General features: G+C 39.3%; 1 protein-coding gene across 3 annotated transcripts; it reads left to right on the forward strand.

The window, feature by feature from the left end:
* Positions 1-808: 808 nt before the first annotated feature.
* Positions 809-22997, forward strand: vwc2l (von Willebrand factor C domain containing 2 like). 3 transcript variants are annotated; one of them, XM_082507705.1, is made up of 5 exons: positions 809-1802; positions 2602-3111; positions 7252-7350; positions 15569-15698; positions 22639-22997. In XM_082507705.1, the coding sequence occupies exons 2-5, from the start codon at positions 2704-2706 to the stop codon at positions 22788-22790; spliced, it is 789 nt and encodes a 262-aa protein (XP_082363831.1). In that variant the 5' UTR covers positions 809-1802; positions 2602-2703; the 3' UTR covers positions 22791-22997. The 3 variants fall into 3 exon arrangements, with proteins under 3 accessions (XP_082363831.1, XP_082363832.1, XP_082363833.1); XM_082507706.1 differs by having other exon boundaries at positions 809-1514; XM_082507707.1 differs by lacking the exon at positions 7252-7350.
* Positions 22998-23925: the final 928 nt, after the last annotated feature.

Here is a 23925-nt window from a genome sequence, read left to right on the forward strand (position 1 = left end):
GGGCAGTACTAGCTACTGTGGCCAAGGATATACCTACTTTTTCCTCAAAAGAATATTCTATCTAGCAATATTTTTTCTTGAATAAATATTTGAAATGTCAAAAAGACAGTGTGAAATGTTTACTTGTACAAATATGTCATGGCGTATATTTGCACATGACTTTGTGCCAAGTAAACACCTAAACATACATGCAGATGTCATGTAGGTTATGAAACCTGCAGTTAAAGTTAATGCGTGAAAATATATCTGCAGCAGTATCAGTCAAAAGTTTCTGTTATGTATAGTTAAATGCATTCTGTGAATTAGCCTGATCCCATTAGATTTGACCTTCCATGATGTCTGCGGCAGATGTAAATCTATAGTTAAATTTGAAGAACACAAGTTTTTGACAGTCTCACTCACCCTGAGGACTAACAAGTATTAATTACTCTAAAAAAAAAATGCATGTCCATTACTCAGAAATGACCATAAATGCATAGTACTTTGCAGCTGACAAGGTGTTTATGGGTCTTTGTGGGAATGTCTAATTAAGTGCTGGTCTTCTAGCTCTTAGTCCTCTACCCTTAGACTGACTGTAGTCGGGCAGTGGCCCCTATAGGCTACCATTTGTAAAACAAAGCTGGTGTTGCTCTGCAAAGCCGTACTGTACTTTTCAGTTAATGTGGTGTTTGGGGGTGGGGGGTGCTGAGAAGTCAGACTCCCTTTTGCAGTGCACCATTGAATACAAATAGGTCTCCGTAAACTGCGCTAGAAATGAGTGACTCAGAGAAACATGCTGCGGGTCATGTGTGAAGACACTGTCACGCGCTGGCACACTCGCGCACGCATGGAGACACATATTCACAGGCGTATAATGAGGCAGGCGTGCACATAGGCGCACTCGTTTACAGACAGGGGGAAGGCTCGCACACATATTTAACTGATCTAGCATACCTCCTCAATTTACCAGCTGCTCCTGTCAGAACCAGTCTTGACTAATGACCACCTATTTGATCGTTTTACTTCGTCCCAGCCTTTAACCCTTGCAGTAATGCAGTCATACTTGTCCTCGGATCGTGGGAGGTGAGTGTTGTTGTGACTGTGGTTGGCAGAGGGGATTGGGGGGGGGGCGCTCTGCTCTGCTCGGCGCAGGACGCAGAAGATAGTCGCTCTCCAAGGTGCTGAAAGTCGGAGCGCTCCCTCGTCAGTCTCGCCTGCTGATGATGAACGTGACCTCGGCCACAAATTCAAAAAATGACTGGCTTCAGCCGCGAATGGGTCGATTTTTTATACTCTTTAACTTCTACCCATGTGGATTTTTTATTTTCCGCACAACTGCTGGATGTATACACACATGTGCAACAAGACTGGCTGCTGCTTTCTAATATTCACCTCCATCGTGGGGAAATACTGAATTGACTCCGGATTCTCAGGGAACGCTATAGAGGATTTCTCGAGCAGTTTCTTTTTTAGTCTCTCTTTCTCTGTCTGTAACGCATGCAGTTGGACTTGAACTGCGAAATTGTCTCGAAAAGGTGAGTCCAATGAGGATAATCATGAAGAAGACCTACTTTTACGCGGATGTCTTTTTCTCTGCAAGGGGGGAAAGGGGAGCAAACCTCCAAAAGGCTGTTGTTTAGTTGCTTTTAAGCACATCATCACGACAAGAGGGCGGATTACAGTATCTCGTGGAGACTGGTGATTTCACCCTGTGGATAGAGTGAAGTTTCCAATAGGCAAGGCGACTATTTGTAATCTGTCTCCGCTCTCTGTATTGGGGATCCTACCTTCACACTTAGTGGATATCAGTCTTATTCAAAGCGGTGAGTGAGTTAGAGCTGTCGCTTAATACGCATCATAGAGATATTTATCTTCAGCTATATATTCCCCAACTGTCTGGATTGTCGATGTGTGTGTTTCCCCTTCCAAACGGTTGACGCATTCTGGGTTAAATCATTGCGCATTTCTCAATATTTGCATGTGTCTGCATGGAACATGGTTAATATAATAAGAGGTGGTTGCAAGAAACCCAGAGACGGAGAAGCCATTACTATCATTACTGACCTGGGGGAGAATTGAAAGCGTTAATGCTACCTGTTGTCTCTGAAGCCTCTCATAAAGTTTCAAATTGTAATATCTGATTCGGTTTTATTTAATGGGGAGAAGACGACCGTGGGGAGCTCACTCCACCCACTTTAGACAATCAGTGTTATAACCCTTCCCTCTGTTGATGGTCGTAGCTGTTGCTGTGATTTTGAAAGAGGAGAATAATTTGCATCTAATGCACCACCACCACACTAACGCATATAGACTGCATGCTTCTTATGTTAGCAAATGTATTTCTATTTGTTTTCACCATCCGTGGCTTTAGCTTTATGTGTAAGATATTTTCTTTTGTGACAGAGCAATGATAAAGAATTCCGAATGATCTCTATTGAAACATTGGTGCTGCATATGTGCACCGTAAATAAAAGATACCCATACACAGGCCTAAGCCAAACAAAAAAGAGAAAAAAAAGGGGAGGAAAGTATTTAAAAGGTGATTTTGGTTTGTAAGGATGTGCAAACCAGCAGCTGGGGAGTCATCATCCATCATGTCATCTTCTATTTTTTCCACTGCAGCTCATTTCCTTACGTGATGGTGGTGATAATGAAGCCCTGGACAGATCCGGTGAGGATACAGAGAGGCTAAGGATGACATCCACACAGCCGTTTTGAACGTGGATGTCAATGCCGCGGCAAAGGATGGGCCTTCTCCTCTTGACTGCCTTCGTCCCCCTGTTGGCCCTGAGCGCTGTGTCACCGGCCACGGTGGGTAACCCCGAGGATTACGCCGCAGACGAGGCGGAGCGGACCGTCGGTGAGAACATTGTGTTTGATGACTACCGGGGCAAGGGATGCGTGGATGACAGCGGCTTCGTCTACAAACTCGGGGAACGTTTCTATCCGGGACACTCGAACTGCCCGTGCGTGTGCACAGAGGACGGGCCTGTGTGCGACCAACCCGAGTGCCCGAAACTGCATCCAAAGTGCACCAAAGTGGAACACAATGGATGCTGCCCTGAGTGCAAAGAGGTGAAAAACTTTTGCGAGTACCGAGGGAAAACCTATAAAATTCTGGAAGAATTCAAGGTAAGCAATGAGTTAGAAGATTATAATTCAGCCTTTAAAAAAAAACATCTGTTTACCAGAATCCACTAGAAAAACTCTAGCACTGAACATGAATATTCCACCAACAATCACCACTCTGCATCTTATTTATCTTTATTAAAAACTAACTGATGCTCAAGACTCTAATCCATCTTTCCAGTTCATTTGGTGAAACACAATCAAGTCACACGCAAGTGTAGATGTTATTAAAACAAAACAGGTGTGTGACAATCATATGCATTCACAGCAACACCTCTATGGTCGTGGTAAACTGACAAGTCACTTCAAACATAATGTAAAAACCACCATGTCTCATATTTTCTTTCCTTTTTAGTCTGTTAACTTGTTGACAGCAATCATCTTTGATCACATTTACTGATGAAAATAAAATGGTAAATGGTAAATGGCCTGTATTTATATAGCGCCTTACTAGTCCCTAAGGACCCCAAAGCGCTTTACATATCCAGTCATCCACCCATTCACACACACATTCACACACTGGTGATGGCAAGCTACATTGTAGCCACAGCCACCCTGGGGCGCACTGACAGAGGCGAGGCTGCTGGACACTGGCGCCACCGGGCCCTCTGACCACCACCAGTAGGCAACGGGTGAAGTGTCTTGCCCAAGGACACAACGACCGAGACTGTCCAAGCCAGGGCTCGAACCAGCAACCTTCCGATTACAAGACGAACTCCCAACTCTTGAGCCACGATCGAAAATAACAAAACGTAACACAGCAGTGGTGCAGATGTGATCAGGTGGGGCTGTTAGGGTTCGAATTAGTGAGGCTTTGTATTTGGGTTTAGATCAGTCCTTGGCATAATGTGAAAGTAAGCTCAAAATGTGTTTATTGGCCAAGGGCACCAAGATGGCTGCCACCCAGAGTGATATCATCCTTCTGCTTGCTTCATCAACTGAACATTCATCCAGCATTACCAAACTGACAGATGCTATAACAATATTTTAATACTGTGATTTGTGGACACTGAGTCATCACTGGCAGCTCCAGCTTCCCTGTGTCTGTTGAAAAAAAAGGTTTCTACCTATCAGACCAGTGTCTCAGTGGTTGTTACAGAGCATGACAGTACTGCCTGATTATAAATGACACTGGGAGCTTGACAACTACAGTCTGTGTTTAAATTGTTGCTGCCCATGAGGAAACCTCCTCATTCACATTTCTCACAACTGGATTGAGGCAGTAAGTGACTGAAATATAATATGACATGTCATAGCCAAAACAAGGGTATAGCTCTGTGGTTAATCATAGCATTTGTTCATGTCTGTGCAAATGTATCAGCTACCAGTTAAGATAAGTGCATCCATTGCGGTTGTCAGACAAATGCCTCCAATGGTAAACTGAATTTTTGCGGGCTCCACTTTAGTGACATAAATTAGCTTTTGAATGATGCAATCGATCAAAAATTCCATTTTTTTTTGTCGCTTTACATAATAGCTGTAAATTTATCCCATTATGGAGTTACCAGTTACACAGTAGAAACTAATGTTAGAGGTATGTTCTCATCATCATCAGTAACATGAAAAAGTTTCTCTCAATTTTGTGAACATCTGCCGAAGATGTAAAATAAGACCAAACTAGATAGGCTATTTATTATAACAGATGTACTTGGAAGATAATTCCTGCAGTAAGATTCTTTTTTTCAAAACCAACTACCACCATTTGCAGATCAAAAAATCAGAAGACATTAGAAGAAAAAGCCTGCAATAGCTCCTTAGACAAGGATTCGTGTATTCAGATAGGATTTATGACCCCAGCAAATATCTGTTTGACCGGGCCACAGCTGGGGAAACACAAGTTGTTGGTTACCCTCTTAAAGACACATAAAAGGTACTCAAGAGCTAAATGAATAATTGAAAATAGCCTTTCAAAAGCTCAAAAGCATCTTCAAAGCTAACTTTGTCAGTTGTAGTTTGCAGGAGTGGGTGGACTACATGTGTGTGCGTGTGTGTGCTTATACAGTCCAATAAGTCTGACTATTTCTCATAAGGTTTCCTTTGCAGGGTTAAAAAAAATATTGATCTTATGCTGTCAAATATGCAGTGAAATGCACAATATCTATGTATCATTAAAACTGTTTTCTAAGATGAAGACTGCATTTGAAAAATGTAAAATATCACACAAAATTAATTTTGTGCATAGCTTTAATTATGCTTTTTGGTAACTTAAAGAAAGTGAATCCAGGTGTGCACACAACATAGAATATCACATTATGAAGTGTTTATATCTATAATAGCTCTGTAGGTCTGTTTTAGGTATTTGACCCGGTTAAGTACCAGATGATCATCTTTTTGTATTTATAGCAACTTCTAGTGAATATAGTCACTACGGCATATTTCCTTTTGTCTTCCTTTTTTGCTTGCTGTCCAAAACTCCAAGACAACAGGAGGTGTTTTAGTGTAGTTTTATAACAGCTTCAAGGTAAAACAAACAAAGCTTCCTGTAATGTCAGAACATTTTGCATAAGAAAATAATTAGCATGCCACTTGAACGGAAAGAAAAAAAAACTGAAGCATACACGGGGCTAAAGAGTGAGTTAAGCAAAGCAGGTGTGTAGACAGGCCATCATAATTAACTTTTCTGCTACAGTTTCTCTGGAAATGCATTTTTTTGGGGGGGCAATCACAAGAAATCAAACAGCACAAGGAGGGAAAAATAGTGTGCTAATGTTTATTCATCAGTTTTTAATGTAAAACCTTTTAGCGGCTGTGGGATTCATCTGCATTATCAGCTAGAGGTGCAAAGAGGCATTGCATTGGAGTTTATGCCTTTGTTCAGAACTGTTACAATGCATCTCTATTAGGTGCCATTCTGTCAACAAATCTGTCAACAATATTGATATACAAATATCCATTCAAAGATTTTAAATATTCAGGTGTTCTCTCGCCATTGTAAACAGAATGACATTAAGATTTCAAATGTTAAAATTAAAAAAAAATGATACTGAAAAAATTGAAAAATGTTTTGCATTAGTAGGCAACAACAACTCTTGGTGGCATGAAAGTGACATAGTGTTCCCATTAGCAAGGGGTGTGAGAGATTAGCCTATTTGAAACCCATGTACTTAATCTGTAATGATTGGTGTGTTTGCACGTCAGACACAATCAAGCTCCTGCAGCCCCACAGATTTCTGTGATTTTGTAAGGGCTACTTTAAGGGCAAAAGCTTCGCAGTCTGATGTAACATTGATCTATCAATAGTGCATTGAGGAGCAAGAGAAGGGAAGGACATTTCAACATTACTTCAAGGTGAAGAACAAAATCATTTGTTTTTATAGAATTTCTCAGTAGAAATTGCACTATGGTTCATAATGATCATCTTTTTTAAAAAACAATCCATGCCCACACAAGTAGCAGTGTCTTAGTCCAAATTGTGAAAGTTGAGTTTCTTCAGTAAAGACATGAAAGCCTCAGAACCCTGCAGTGTTAAAGGAAATCAAAGGCCGTCAGTGTCTGATATGCAGACCCATGTTTAAAGATGCCGACAGGTTAACCTTTGGTTTGGGCTTTGTTGGCATTTCATTTGAGGTGATTGTGTTGCATTGTGTAGAGGTGTGCATTTATATTCAGTAGCAGATGATGGAGAAGAGAAGAGAGAAGAGTCAGTATTTTGGGAAAATAACAAGAGAGATGTGGGCTGTTTAGAGCTTCTGGGAAACTGGGATGTCTGGCTATGAAGAACTGTTTTTGGCATCCACCAACACTTCATATTTCCACTTTCCTTATGCTGAAAACCTCATTATACTGTAGGCTGATCATTAAGTATATTGCACCTAATGTATGCAATCATGATCATGCAAGTAGTATTGGGCATTCCTTCAACACAAAGCAGCTGACTCCAGCGAAATGTCAGCCTGTCATTTGTGAATCTAATGCTGGCATAACTCGTGCATCAGCAAATTGACAAATAGGTCCAAACTACATTTCCCACTACAGCTCATCCACTTAAAAGTTTTTGCTTGTAGCAACAAAGAATTTAATACTAATACTGTTGATTCAGCTTTAAATTCTTTGTAAAAGTAGATGCAGTAATTTCCAATATCTTGTTTTATTGCCATGTGAGTGAGTCATGCCACTCAACCATAGTAGGTGTTTCACCTACAGGGTTTTCCATCTGATGAGGAAGGGACCAGTCCACCCAGCATGGCTGCCGGTGTGCCTCTGGCCTCAGCGCAGCTGCAATCAAGAACCAGGAGGTATAGGGTGAGTTCAGATCCCAGATCTTCAGGCTAGTGCTGGGATGTGAACTCAGATGTGAAGAATCCCATCCATGCTTCTTATGACCACCCTCCCCCCTAGGGAAGGGATGCAGATTTGACAAAGGTGGGAGGGCTCTAATATGTTCAGTAACAAAGGTACACACAGTGCAAATCAGCCGTCAGATCTTGAATAAGTTCTCATTTAAAGGCAAACAATCTAAATTTGTGACTAATAGCCTTAATGCTTGAGTTCTGCTCACCTTTCACTTTATCCGCATGAGACAAGTACTATTCAGTGGAGTGCAATTAAGCCCTGTACTAGATTTAAATGTTGAGGAAATCTCATAAATGAATTACTCCAATCAATGTAAATCAAACACTGTGGTTGGATTTTTTTCACGTCTCTGTTTTTGGTAACTTTGATTTATTATATCTGTACTTTTCTATCACTGCAGTGATGTGGCGAAGTCACAGAAGTATTCTGTGAAAACATGTCTGCAGACAATTATAATAATTTGTTTACAATTGTACACACACACACACAGACTGAGCTGCCCACACAACCACAGTAAGTTGTTGTGTTTTTAACATACCTATGTGAGAAAACATCCATAAAAGCTGTTAAAATTATTGCTCAAATTGATTTTCTTATCCAATTTGCTGGAGGCAACAATAGTCGCAATTAGGGGAAAAAATTGTTAAGTGCAAACAATTTGCCCGGAGAGAATGTCAAACACATTTTTATGGTTTTGACATATTTGCACTTGCAGAATTGATGTGCAAGTGTTAGTACTGCATGTTTTCCATCCTCATCCTCAAGTCCTTTCTGTCTATTCTCTGTGTTATTTGACCACTGGTAAAACATTGTTTTGACTTGAACAACAGAGCATGCAGTTTGACTGTCAACTCATTCCTGTCACTGCTTTTAACAGCATGAGTATATTTCCTGTGACCCTGTCGTCCAGTCTCAGAGTATTTTGCATTGCCATTTTGCCCTGCTGAAGGTTACCTGACTATTCATTGCTTCCCTGCCCTGTCTCTGTTTGTCTCAGTGTGCGAATGAAAAGCATGGCAATCGATTGACTCAAATAGCCAGCCAGAAAGATGGGGACAACAGGCGTCTTTTCTTCACCAAAACATCTGGCAGCAAGTCTAAATTCGGTACTAGTGCTCCATTTTCTTTTGTAAGTCTGGGCTTAGGCATGACTGATCCTCTTCACGGTAGACCTCACACAAAAGGACGCATTGAAAGCACCAGGCATGGCTGAATACATTGAAGGATTCTCAGCAATGTGTCAAAGGTGCATGAAGAAGTTTTCTTTTCCAATTGCATTTTTAATATACTTTTTCCCGTAAAGCATCTGAACTAGCAGGCTGCATTACAGGCCAATCTGGCAGATTAACCTACAGAGAAATACCACTTTCAAATTAATTTATTTTAAAGGTCAGTTGTGATAGTGAATAAAAACTGCTGTCTCTCATAGCCACAATCTCCAGTCTGTACTTTAATACAACTTGTTACATCTAGAAACACCTAGGGATTAAATACATGCACATATATTATAGTAAGAACCCAATTTCCTCTTCTGTGTCAGTTTTTGGATGATTTCTTGTTCAAAAATATTTATTTGCATTCGTGTCGCATTTGTACCTACCCACTCATGTTATCCATTGTTTTTATTATACATGATTTCATGCAAGTTTCTGTCTGAATGGATTTGAAGTAGCTCCTCTACAGCATCTACTCTGGTATCTGTACCAACTGAGCTTTTTCAGCAATTAAGAATGAGTCCACTTTTATTTCTGCCTGCTCAAGCTCTGCTGCATTCTGGTTGCAGTTCCTCCCATCTTATCAGTGACGTTAAAGGAGGAGAAAACAATGGCATTTATCAGGACTCCTGCTTGTAACTTCCACTTTCATTTTAGCATATCATGCAACAACCACCCACATTGACCTGAGAGACAAATTATGTGAAAGACATTGTTGGAAAAAGTAGATAAAGTTTTTATGTGCCACAGTGGAAACGCTGTTGAATCCACTTTTCAGGCTCACAGCTTCACTTCAGGATTAGCTAGTGCTACAATCAAGTCTATAACTGTGAAAAATAAGGTTCTCCCCAGGGTTTATCCCTAAAGCTTTATTGTTTCGTTGTGAAAATGTATCATATTACGTTATATCTAAATTGATTATCTAAATGGATCTGTTCTCATTGTAAAATGCACAATTAGATTCATATGTTTTGTTTTGGTTAAGATTGGATTTGGGGGGTTTTTTTGGTCAATGATAATGAAAAAAAATCTATCAGTTAAGATTTGGTTTTTCATACTTGGATAAAAAATCATTTACAGTCTGTGACTGCAAAAATGTTGCATTTCCTCCCTTGAGATGTTCTGCCTGGCCTTTGCTGCTTGTTCTTGGTTCTTTCTCCCTCCAGGTTTGTCTTCAGTAACTGAAAGGCATGCTCTATTAGGTTGGGATCAGGTGACAGGCTTTGTCATTGAAGAATACCCCATTTCTTTGAGAAAGCTCCTAGGCTGCCTGTGGAGGATGTTTTAGGTCAAAAGCCAAATGCTGCTAAAAATGTTCTATTTGTTTTGTAGCATTTGGCTGAATCTGAGCAGAAAGTAAAGCCCTGTTAACTTCAAGATTCATCCTACTATCAGTACTTCTATCAGCAGTCACATCATCAATAAACAGTAGTGGCCCAGTTCTGGTGGCAGCCATAGATGTGCATACGATGCTATAACTTTACTTCTACCAGATAAAGTGGTATGGTACTGCTGTTTCTCATCCTTGTGCATACTTTTCTATTCCTATCATTCCGGTAAAAGTTAATCTTGACTTCATCCAGAGACCTTTTTTTTGTCAGAAATGTGAAGGCTCTGTCAGAAGTGTCCAAGACACAGACGAATCTGGCCTTCATGTTCTTTACACCACATTGTAAACCTAGAATATTTATGTGTCTCTTGAAGTTTTAGACAACGATGCACCTACCTGCCTGATAGTGTTCTTGCTTGGCCAAATGTTGTAAAGGATTTTTCCTTAACAAAAAAAAGTGGACTTTGGTGCTGTTGAGCTGGTCAGTGCATTCCTTCATTTTAAGAATTTCAGAGCATGGCCACATCTAAAGATTTTGATCTGTCTAATAAGTAGAGGTCGGTGGATTGATGCAATATCAATAGTATTGGTATTGAATTGATGTTTGTTTCTAAACTCTAAGCTCAGCAGATTTTTTTTTTTTTTTTGGAAATGAAAAATATGCCTCAAACATGCACTATGAAAAATGCCTGAACATTTTTGTGTTGACTGTCACATCTATTTCATTTATAGCCTGTGGCACATTTAAACAACAGAAGATGACCTAAAGTGCTTTAGAGAATATCACATTTAAATTCCAGCTCTCTGAAAAAACCCAGTTTAAAAACACTTGAAATACTGAAAAGTTGGGATTTTTTTTTGTTGTTGTTGTATTAACTAATTATTGTGGCAAGTAATCCCAATCATAGTAATCACAAATTTGTACAGAATATGCAAATTATTGATGATTCATTTTATAAATCATGATACACTGCTCTCCTCTACATAAGGCGCCTTTGCAGGTCAAAAGCATCAGTATTAGTATTCTTAGCTGCAATACTAGCCCAATTTACTTGGTATCAGATCAATACCAAAATTTGCAGTATCGCACAACACTACTAATGGCTTATTTTGGTTTTTCAGTCTAATGATGACCTTTACTTCTATTGGCATCTCTTTGCATGTCATATTGAGAATTCCAGTGGATAGATGCAAGTTTAACACTCAGAACAAACTCTTTAATCGGTTTAACTTGTCATGGAATAACGAGGGAACAGGCTTCACCTGGACTTGAAACTGCTTGTCCATCAACTGATTCAATACTTTTGCACCTGGGGGACTACAGTGGGGGAAATATGTTTTGATGCTGTGCTGAATTTGTAAATTCCCTCACTTACAAAGAAAGGAACAGCCTATTTTACACAGTAGTTTCATTTTAATGGAGAGACAGAATATTGTCTAGAAAAAAACATAAATTATGTTATGAACTGATTTGCATGTCATTACTTGAAAGTACTTGAAGTAATTGATCCCCTAAACCCAGCCAGAATTTTGGCTCACAGATTGCCTGTGATCCCATAGATTACAGTCAATCAGGCAGTTTATCAGTTACAGATACTACCAATCTCAATACTTTATGTGTATAAAGCACATTGCAAGTTGTCCACAGAATCACTTAATTTTCTATCCACACAACAAATTTCTTTCAATCTAACATCTCCACCACTGTGAGCAAGACCAAAGAGCTGCCAAAGGATCTCAGGGACAAAACTGCAGACCAGAACAAGGCTAGCATGAAATACAAAACCATCTGCGAGAAGCTTGATGAGAAGGTGACAACTGCTGGTGCAGTTATTTGGAAATTGAAGAAATGTAAAATGGCCAACATCTGGAGCTTGTGCAAGATCTCGGCTCCTGGGGTGAAGATAATCATGAGAAAGATGATGGATCAGGCCAACACAGTAGGAGCTTCTTCATGATTTGAAGGCAGTTAGGACCACAGTAGCCAAGAACTCCATTGGTAACACACTGGTCCCATTGCTCAAGAAGGCACTTTTTTGTGTTTGCCAGTGAACATTTAAATGATTAAGAGAAGGCTTGGGAGAAAGTGCTGTGGTCAGATAAAACCAAAATCTAGCTATCTGGCATCAACTCGATCCACCGTGTTTGGAGGAAGAGAAATGCTGAGTATAAAGAAAAGAAGACCATCCCCATACAGACATTATGGGCCTTTGGGCCTGTTTTTCTGCTAAGGATACAGGATGACTTAAACATATTGAGGGACTAATGGACAGAATCATGGACCATGACTCAAAACATACAAGGCACACAAGGCTACAAAAGAGTGTCTAAGGAAGAAGTGCATCAGATTCATGGAGTCTCCAGACCTCAATCCTATTTAAAATCTGTGGTGAGTGAACCTGGTGACCAAGTACAAGAGATGTCTTACCCCTGTGCTTGCAGGGAAGGTTTATCCATCAAGTACTAAGTCATGTATTGTTTGGAGATTAAGCACTAATTTCACTCAATGACCTGGAAATCATTTTATAACCTCTTTTGTTTTTTTTCTGCATTATTGGTTAATATTCTGTCTCTCCATTAAAATGAAATCACCATAAACTCATTGAATTAAAGTAAGAAAATCTGCGCTTCAGTTGCATCCAGATATAAAATCCGCACTAGTGCTTTACAGAGGCAAAGTTAGAATAATGGTGTCGGTGTCCAAATAAATATGAACACAACTGCATACTGTACGCAAAGCAAGTAATTTACATAATTAATGACTTCAATGAGTGCGGTCAGATTAAGAGCATTCTTTTGTATGGCACTTAAATTGAGTTATAAAATCACTAAAACATGATAATGTCATAGTTTTCATTTTAGTAACCAAAATATTTATTTGAGCAAGAGAGAATTTTACTTCCTCTTATAATGTATATCATCATATTTTACTTTTTGTTTGTTTGTTTCTTTTCACTGGAATTCTACTCAAACAATTTTTATCCTGCGTGTTGTCTCTGGGTACTTGGAGACACAGTTCTGCATGTTAATTAGTGATTCTAAATATACTGTAGCTGTGGATGTGAACATAAATGGTTGTCTGCATCTCTTTGTTAGCTTTGTAATGGACTGTTTATTGTGCTCCTCACCCAGTGTCAGCTGGCAAAGGCTCGAGTCATCAGCAGCCCTAGTTAGATAAACAGTTTAAAACAAAGGATGGATAGATATCATGTCAGCTGGATTCTGTAGGCCTCATTAAATTTCAGTATGCGATGGTGCAAAGCTATATATTCACACAGGACAGCACAATGCCATGATGTATAAATAGATGCAAAACACTATAATATGGTGATCTTTTTTTCAAGATCTAAACACTTTTGGCAGTACACTATAGCTGAGTACATCTGCAGAAGCGCTGCCATGTTCCTGTTTTTATATTGACTCTGTATTTTGAATGTGGTTATCTGTGCCCACAAACTTGAGCATCAGTTTGGTTTTATATGCCAGATATGTCAGAAGTTTAGATCTTTGCTTGATGTCTTGGGACTTTCTTTCAAAAGCATCCCATCATTTATTTTTAGTCTGATCATTTGAGCTAGTTTGATAAGTTTATTCAAGGGGTTTTAACATTTTCTGGGCCATGTTTATGCGCCACATCCACGCATAATATTCATTTGGAATATTCTCTTCTAAACATTGTAATAAACCCATGGAATGTAGTTCATTATTGCAAACGAATCTCGCTTTAATATCCCCAATGAAACATATTACCCAATATAATCTTGATTTAACCTAAGCTTCTTCTGTTGCCAGTGTTTTTGCATTTTTATTCAAGTCGTAAATGTGATGGACTACAGAGCTACATCGGCGTTAAATATTTAATCAGTCTTCTCATAGTAATATGTTAGAGATAAAGACTTTGTTATTTGTCATGATTTACAGCTTTATTCTTATATTGCAAATGCATATAAGAAATTAGTGATGATTTTCATCTACATTCATCAGAATTACAGCATATGTAATGCAAAGTTATCAGATGTTCTATCGTGAGGAGAGAAAGTTTAATAAGAGGAAGTAACATTTTAGATTTATTTATTTTGCATTGATTCAGAGAACTTTTTCTACATGGTCTTGGGAATACCTACAATCAGTAACTGGATTGTATTTATTTTGCACAGTTTCCCCTATATCTCTTAATGTGCATGCTGACTCCCATAAACTTCAATAAAAACAAAAGGAGTTTTGACACTTTGATTATGTGTCACTTAATGCGATCTGCCCAGAAGAGATGGTAAAAGTAACACATATACATCTTGAAATACCTTAGCCCTTTCACCTGTCTCTGCACAAAAACAAACTGTGGAGCCGCTGTTGTCGTGGCTATAAATCCATATATTTTGGGAACAAATGCAGCTCAGTTATTTGATGACACAGTTCCAAAGTACTACATTAATCATTTAAAGAAATCAGAAAAAAATGAATGACTTAAGCGCAGGCATGAACTGGTTAGCTTAGCATACTATAAAAAATGGAAAAAGTCCTTCCAAAGAAAATAAAATGTACCTATTATATTAACCTACACTGTAAATTTTCCATTGTATAGAGACATCCCATTAAGCAAACCCACACCAGTGGGAAAAACGATGTATAAATAGACAGCTGTGGATCTCCTTTTTTTAATGAATGAAAGTTAATTATATTTGCTGGAAAAAAGAAAAAAAAATATTGCAAGTTGGAATGCAACACTTGACCAACAGGGTAAAGACCCATGAACTAATCGTTTAAAAGCTGCCACCACAGAGTTCACAGGAAATTCTGCGGTAGCATTTGTTATGAATTAAAATTATTGACTGCTGCAATAAGTGAAATTTTATCCTTCAAATGAATAAATCATGAAGATTAGAATCATAATGTGAAGCTTACTGTTTATGTTGCACTGGCTGCTGTCCACATAGATCAGCTTTCCCACCAAAAAAGTTAAGACCGCAAAAGGGGTTATCAAATATGAAATATTATTGCTGTCTAAGCCCGACACCAAACTGCTGATACAGCAGTGCAGAGACACACTCAAAGGCTGTTTACTATGATGAGCAAAAAGAAAATCTAATATGATGAACAGCTGACCTTTTGTGATTTGGAAACAGTTTGTATTTTTCCACTCCATGAAATTGCATTACAGTTCATTTTCCGGTCAAGAGACTTTGTAAAGATAGAGTCAAGTATGAGGCAGCTGCACAGGGAGCTGCATAGTAGCTACTGATTTACATGTTGCAGAGGTGGTGAGATAAGTCTCTGAACTGTTTCCTGAGGCAGGCCACAGCAGAATGCAGCAAACATTAAATATCATGAACATTACCTTATAGACTCCCTTAGTTATTTCTAGAGATTTTGTTGTAAGCCAGCAGTAGTATAGGCTGTTTTTGTTAAGGCAAAAGTACCCTAATAAAACTGGGGATGTGAATAATTTATTAACCTGTGTCTTTGTTTATCACAACACTTTTTTTTCACGCATCTGAAACTATTAAGAATGTGCATATGAGAAAAACACAAGCATGCATGGACATGCACACACACATACACACAAGGTGAAAGCTACTGAGTCATCTAACCCAGATTCCCTGTCTCTTTCCTCCTCTGCCCACAGCCGTCACCCTGTGAGTGGTGCCGCTGCGAACCAAATAATGAAGTGCATTGTGTGGTGTCCGATTGCGCCGTCCCAGAGTGTGTCAACCCTGTGTACGAGCCAGAGCAATGCTGCCCCATCTGTAAAAACGGTAAACACTCATCTCCTCTGGAGGTCAATTCAGATTCCTTAGAAGTCATTAAATTTTCATTAAACCAATGACAGCAAGTTTATCGGTGGTATCACCATTTGATGGCCGTGCCTTTAGATCAGGATGAGGATGTAATTGATGTTTTATGAATTAAAATTATTACCTTGGGCCCGTTGGACACTAATGAGCAGTACTAGTTTTAATTATAAATGACACACTAAGCAGAGTAAACATTAGCCCATTGATTAAAGGGATGGTAGGAGGGACTAATGGGTCCTCAGAGAGCCTTTTATTTCCCAGTGCCCTGGAGCCCTTGTCACACACAACCAATCCCTAAATTAGAATTATAGGATTCCAATGGTTCATTGACTATTTACAAGGCGAGGTGAGAGATTTCCCTTTGCCAGCACCAGTCCCGAGGGACAGATGGAGCTTTATGAGTAAAGTACAGTAAGTGCACTTTTGCAGTGTGAACCTGGCGTAATATCAAATTCAAAGTCTAAACTTGACGTTGCATTCACTAAACAAAATGTTTTTGCATTCTTGTTGAACTTAAATGACTAACTAATGAAAAAAGAAAGTGTATATGTAGATATGTATATATTTAACTGCTGCTTACCTACAGGTTAAAAGTAAAGGGAATAACTTCGCAGTGGCACAACTACAAACATTTTCTTCCTTGTATTTTTTATTTCTCACCATTGCTTGTTTTCTTCTGTTTCAACACATAAACACACACACACACACACACACACACACACACACACACACACACACACACACACACACACACACACACACACACACACACACACAATAACAAGGCTACAGAAGCTGCTAGGAGAGAACTAATCCAGGCTGACAGGGCACAGTGACACCCTTGGCATTTCAGTGGTAGGCCTGCTGTTTCTAGGTTACCCAAGGGTTCCTCGTCAGGCTCTGGTACCAGATAAATCTTTACGGGAGTGGATAGCTGAGGGCTGCGAAGAGAGGACAATGAACGAACGCTATTTAGCTCTCATTTTTGGCCAAGGGACAATGAAAAGCAGACACCCAAATGTCCTCAGTTCAGTTACATATAGTCAGAGAGACAGATATTTGTGTTTTTCTTTACCCATTACAGGTTTTAGTTTTAAATAAAAATACAGTTATAGAAATCATTGCACTTCAAACAGGGGCAAAAATTGTGCAACTAGAATGTGCAGTTAGGTTCATCACAGTGGAATTTATTGAAGTGAAGTGCAAACTTTCAGCCTTAATTCAAGGGATTTTACATAAGTATTGCAATAACTGGTTAGGAATTACAGCCATTTTAATACATAATCAACCCCCCATTTTTAGAGGCTCAAAATTAATTGGACAATTCACTAACCAGCAGTTTCATGGCCAGGTGAGTCCTGCCCCCTTGTTACTTCATGGCAGTTAAAGAATACTTATTATCTGAAGCTGATTTAAAGCATTTGATTTTAATTTTATAGCTTTTCCCCACTATATTTAAATACCAGCCCCAAATAAATATCAGTACAATTAAAGGAGGCTAACATTAGACTGAAAAACCAAAATAAACCTATCAGAGAAAGACAGAGATAGAAAGAGCAAAACCGTTAGGAGGGTCCAAATCACCAATCTGATAAATTATTACACATAAATGAACTCACTGGCCAGCTCAGCAACACCAGAAGGCCTGAAAGACCACACAGAAGACATTTGTAGTGTGTGATCACACAATTATTTATGTGGTTAAGAAAGAACAACACAACACAAGATCACAAGATCATTGTCAAAGTGTACAAGTTTAACTTATACTAAAATTATCGCAAGAGAAAAGCATGGAGAGAAACAGCTAATGATCTGAAGCCGACCACATCATCTGTCAAACGTGGTGGGGGGCAATGTTATGGCATGAACCCATATGGCTGCCATTAGAACCAGGAGACAAGCATTTATTGATAATGTCACTGCTGATTGAAGCACAATTAATTCTGAAGTGTACAGGACTATACTCTGCTCAGATAATAAATAATAATTGGACAAATAATAATTGGACAACACTTTATAGTACAAATGGATAATTATCCAAAGCAAACTGCAAAAGCAATCCAATCGTTTTCTCAAAGCAAAGGAGTCTGGTATTTTATCAGTAACGTGATCACATCCAATCAGTCACAATCCAATAGCCCATGTTATTCAGTTGTTAAATGCATAACTGAAAGAGACCTATAAACAAGTAGCATCTAAAAGCATTTGAGGTAAAAGTCCACAGCACATAACATCAAACGCACAGACTCTATATCTTTATGTGGTTGGCATTTAAATCTAGCTTTAAGCAGGGAGGTCTACAGGTCATCATAGTTCAACTGTAATCTGGTTTACCAAAGGTCGTATGTGATCATCATCTCTTTTACTTTGTAGCGCTGCTTGCTGACTTAGAATGCAAATTATATTTAAAGGATGCGTGAAGTAAATATCAGTGAGACTAAACTGTGATGATACGAGCCCATTCACAGCAACAGTTTGAACTCTCAGTTAGACATACTTTGAAGCAGCAGTAAGCAGAAAGCAGCATATTTAATAAGATGTTGACATCATCAGAATATATAATGTGCTGGGTCATAGAAGCAGGTCCTGACCTCATCTGATAGACATGTTATCCCAGCTGAAGCCACTTAGCTGTAACACTTTTAAGTTTAGATCAACAAGCCAGCTTTGTTTTAATTGAGTAGTTATTATAATTAGATAGTTGCTATGCTTATGGCTGTATGACGTTCTAGGTATAATGTTTATCTATACAAGTTAGACTGGATGACAACCAGTCGTTGTGTAAACAAATGCTAATTACCACTAAAGACAAAGTACATCTGAGAACAATAGGTCATATGAACAGCACTAAAGCATGACTGCTGTGCCTGGAAGGCATTATTGTCTTCCAGCAAGCCATATAATTGTAAGCTGACTAATGGCTCTAGGATTTTGGACAGACAGGTCATGTTGACTGTAGGCAGGGCTGAATCTGATTACCTTGAAAGTTCCTTGGTTACTAAATACAGATCCCGTGGAATTGTAATAATATTAAATTGATCCACTGGAATATCACAAAAACATGCACCTTTTTCTCTTTAAACATAAAGAATCAGTGTTAATAAAATGCATTTTGCAAGTTCAGCATTTGCTGTCAAATTACATTCCCTTTAGAAACATGTCTACAATATCCAGCTTTTTGTTGTGTTATTTATTTATTTATCTTTATTGCTGCTCTCTTTTTTCTTTAATCCAAACATTATGTAGAGGGCTTTGGTCTTATAATACAAAAAGGATTTTATCTTTTTTATATAGGTTTACTTTATTGTGGCATAAATGATTAGGAGAGGCATAATTATAATATTTTATGAATGCAATCAATACTAAATAATACTCTTCTTAATAATCTGACAGTGTGAGATTTATATGGGAACCGCTTTAATCTCTATAAAAACAATCTTCTTACTGAACAAGCAAAACTCTCCAGGTAAATGCTTGTGTAAGTATACTACAGTAGCTTGTCATGGTAAAGCTTTGGGTTAACTTTGTGTATATAACCTGCACATCCTGCTAAAATACTTTAAAGGGAAGAAAGTCACAGAAAGCGCAGTGAGAACATTTTCTTTAAACTGTACTCAAATGCTTGAAAGTACTTGAAAACAATTCTCTCTGTTATCTATCAACATGTTTACATTCACCACTTTTTACCTCCCTCAGAGATTTAGAAGGTAAATGGAAATTAATACTGAACAGATATACATTTGAAAGGTTTATTTAAATTAATAATGTAATTACAATGTAACACTAAGGTTACATAAAAAACAAACCATCTCAACAGTCTCTGAAAATGAGTAATGCTTATTTCACAGATTACAAGACAACTGAATTTAATTAAAGGGCTTTATACAATTCCTAATACAATTTTGTGCCTAAAATGAGCTGCCTAAATTACTAGTTTGAGTTCTGACTGTATCTCCATACACCACATTTACAATTCCAGCTCAGGTAAAAGGTCCAGATTAACTTATTCTAGTGAAAGAAAGCTTTTAGGGTTGCTTTGTAAACAGAATTGTGCAGCGATGACCTAATTGCCAGTGGCTAAAATGTTACTGAGGAATATTTGACTCATTTAGTCCAATTAGTCACTGACTTAGTGAGTTTAAATGGAGCTATATGTGCGTACACAGTGAAAAACAAGATTAATCACCCATGTTCCAGTGTCTTAACTATATTTCAGACTTTAAAAAAAGCAACTTTGAACTAAACTGATATGACCTTGATAACTGGATGTCTTTCAGCTCACAAATCAGCAAATCAGTGCTTATGGTTGCCAAACTTTTGTCAGAGCTTTCTATTATTAGGCTGTAGCTTTTCAGCTTGGCATCTTTTTGGTGTTCCTTCCTGAAAACACCAGCAGAGAGGAAGAGGCAGCACAATAGAATAGTAGGCCAGTGGCAGTGCTCATTTCTGAGCTCCGCATTCATTGAGCCCATCTGATTCAGCTCTAATCTTTATCATGAATTATATAGGCTACTGTAAATTAATCAGGGAATATGTAATTATGTAATTCTCAAAAAGAAATGAGTAGTATCCTGAAAATGGCTAATGGTTCCTCAGTATAACAAGATTAAACCAACTACAGATCTGCCACTCCTTATCTGTCAGAATGCCGTCATTGTGGTCTTTTAACAGACATATCATAGAGGAGCAGTGCCATGGAGCTGGATACGGTTCAGGAACATATTCGCTTTGACATATTCTCTCAACAAGCTGCAGTTTACATTGTAATCCTTAGGCAGTAGTCAGAGAAAGTATGATGTGCTGAGACAGTTTTGACACAGGACAAACATTTTCTGACTTCACCAGATTTTATTGGCCACGAATTGATCACATGCTCAGACGAGTGACCGCACGCCCTTCACATGGTGACAGGAAGCTCAGACTGTGTCCTTGCGTCTCCCTATCTATCGGGCTATAAACAATCACACTTGGCAGCAGCACGGGTCACCCTCCTCCCTCATCAACCTCTGCCGAGTTTGTCCCGTGACCTGTGCCAGCTGTCCAGAGGCAGATCGTTGCGAGTTAAGACTTGGCAAGTGCTCTCTACGTCTAAGATCAGATCCCATGCTCTTTTCCTTTTTTTTTCTCTTTCTTTCTTTCTTTTTTAAAATAGAGCATAGGACCCATCTATGCTAAGGCAAAGGATGGGGGTAGCAGGTAGCCAGCAGCTCCCTTTGTCAATGTCACGTGGAAATTTATGGCTTCCTGCATCTTTTATTTCTCGTACAAGCACTAGCTGGAATTAAACCTAATTCCTTCGATGCATAAAGCAAGAATTTGTAAAATATTGGGAGTTGTCCCTCTGTAGACCATTCCAGCATTTTTACCCTTGATTTAAGGTTAAACTCATGCTCTTGAAGATTTAAAAAGTCAGTGTTCCCTGTGCCATGCTGCGAGTCAGCGTGACGTTTTAAATATTTAACCACAATCCTGATCTTTAGCTAACCTTAATCTAATGCCCTGAGTTACTTTTCCATAAAGCATTAACAAGCCTTTTTTTAAAAAAATGGAAAACAGAGGTGTTACTAATAATATTACCGATGGCCACATTGTTCCTGAAAGCCGTGACAGTGAGACGATGAGCCAGCATGCACAAATGCAGGACCTTGAAATTGAAGCTGATAAATGAAATTCACTCTTTATTTATTTTATTACTGATACCTGTGCTTGTGTGTTAAAATGTAGGTGTGAAAAAGGCTCAAATTGTGTGACAGGTGAGAAATTCTACAGTGTACCAGAAATGTACCTCTGATCTTTAGGTTGACTATCTTGACACATTTACATTGCTATCATTAAGCTACCAGACCCTAAATCATATTCACAGGACACCAAGATGTTTCGTGAATATCAAGCGTGAAAGCTACTGTGTCTTCAAGAGTTATGGGACATATGAGTTTTTATGACTGCTCGTAGAGGAGTCTTGAATCTGGCAGGTTTTACCGAGCCGAACACTGAGAGCGATCCAAAGTCACCGTCACACCAATTGAGCTGCTGATTGCTTCATTTTAAATGATTAAAACTAGGATGAACTCATGGCACCTTCTGGCTCTCCTGTCTCTAGAGGTAGAGAAAGAGATGCACTACCTCCAATATCTCTGAGGCAAAGAGAAAAACAAATTAGATGTAATAATTTCAGGTGGTAATACAGATAAATCTTACAAATGTAATACCGTTCTTTGGCGTCCTGGAAAACAGATCCTAAAATTTACCCAGGATAATCTGTCTATCTGGTGAGATTATTAGAAACGCCGATGTAAGGTGTTCTAGTCGTACACAGCACGTTTTAGAATTAAAGGAATCCTATCAACATCCACACAAGTAAATCCTACAGTGTTTAACGGATAAATCAGATGTCAAAATTAATCTGAGTTCTTTATTGGTTTGACAGTCAGCGTGTGTGAATGCGTGGAATGAAACTGTGTAAGGAATTGCTAAGGAGTTCTGTGGCCTTTTCATACAGACCGAAGTGATTAACACCATCCTCCCTACTGCCTCTAAAAGCAGCTTTCTCTCTCTTCCTCTGTCTCTCTGTACTCCAGCCTCTCTGTACTGCCAAGCCAGCGCCTGGCAGGCTTCTCTGCTTGCGGCGCATTAGGATGCAAAGCGCTCCATGTCGAGGGAGAAGGAGAGACTAACAAAAGCGCTTTAGTGTTGCAAAAACAAGCCCATCGGTGCATGCCCGTGAAAAGATCTGTACGTCTGCTCTGACTCCCCTAACTCCCTGCAGCTCTCTGCATCACTCCACCACCCCACTGCAATGAGAAGCTCTCAGGAGAGACACATCCATTTCTTGTCGTTCTCATTCCCTTTTCTTCTGTCTCTCTCTCCCCTTCCTTTCCTTCCCTCCCTTCCCATGCGGCAGGTCCAAATTGCTTTGCTGGAACGACGATCATCCCGGCTGGAATTGAAGTAAAGGTGGACGACTGCACCATCTGCCGCTGCCACAACGGAGACTGGTGGAAGCCGGCGCAGTGCTTGCGGCGAGAATGCCTCAACGGCCAGTCATTGTCATAGACGGACTCCTACGGGGATGGTAGAAAAGCTCAGGCAAGGCTCTGCCTACTGTGCCATTTTGTATGATTGACAGGGCAGGAGCACAATTCCTATAAATCCTGAGACAGCATACAGTAGGATCGAAGAGGTGATCTCGCAGGCTTCACACAAATGTAGCCAGCGAGAAGAAGATGGAACTTGTCTCAGTTGTTTCCACACTCTTGCTTGACTTGCTGCTCTCACACACACACACACAAAAAAGTTTCTTAGCTCCCTGAACTCTTTCCTAACCATCGGCAATGTTGAATTGCTCAAATTGATTTCTGTACGTATGTCATCAGCTTGTTGTGCGTGCCAGTCACAATCACACAGGTGTTCCAACAGAACAAACCGTAAGCACACTTAGCAGCGCTTCTTTTCGCATACAAGGATTAGCACTGATGAAAACACGGCAAAGATGTGCTTGAGTTACACGACTTCACTCTAAGAGCTTGTTTACAAGATGTGCATCACACATAAATGTCTGCCTCTTCATGAGACTTTATCGCTGCGGCAGGAGCTCGCTCCTAACATACATGATGCAACGTGCAACTGTCATATACCATTAACAGCTATGGAACCTCAAAGGCTGACTTTATTGATCAACACACCATGGTTTTGAGTCATGTCTCACAGGCAGGATAGGTTAGTACCACCTGGAGCAGTGGGGGAATGAAATGTAGCTTTTCAAAGAAGAAAAAAAAACCTGCATCCCCAAGAAGAGCCATGCTGCATCAATCCCCCCCCCAAAGAAAAAGAAACAACAACTTTGGGCAACCCTTTCCAGTTCAATTGGCTTTATTGTTTTCTCTCAGAGGTCCATATCCTCCAAAATATTCCCACTAAGTAACTGCTTGAACTTGTTATCAAAGCAATTTGCGAGCCAGTAGCAGCCTGCTTTAATTTTCCTTAATCAAGGACTATTCTGTGATAAATCATCCAGCTGGGTGCTTGGCGCTGCTGCAGCCTGCATGCTGGGCACATCCAGTGAGAACCAACAGACAAAAGGCGGGAACGTACATATGTCTAAGTGTTTTTAAGCAGCATTCACGAGCATATTGTTCATTTGAGTATGCACAAGCGCGGCAATCATAAACAAACTCGGGCATAGCATGAT

This window comes from Aulonocara stuartgranti (assembly GCF_965226115.1).
Source record: "Aulonocara stuartgranti genome assembly, chromosome: 16".
Classification (NCBI taxonomy): Eukaryota; Metazoa; Chordata; class Actinopteri; order Cichliformes; family Cichlidae; genus Aulonocara; species Aulonocara stuartgranti.

What these genes read in the sequence shown, in the direction of transcription:
- vwc2l (XM_082507705.1), top strand. Translation starts at nt 2,704, where the DNA reads ATGTCAATGCCGCGGCAAAGGATGGGCCTTCTCCTCTTGACTGCCTTC. An exon ending in AAATTCTGGAAGAATTCAAG is followed by an intron (nt 3,112 to 7,251) that starts GTAAGCAATGAG and finishes TTTCACCTACAG; the next exon opens with GGTTTTCCATCTGATGAGGA. An exon ending in CAAGAACCAGGAGGTATAGG is followed by an intron (nt 7,351 to 15,568) that starts GTGAGTTCAGAT and finishes CTCTGCCCACAG; the next exon opens with CCGTCACCCTGTGAGTGGTG.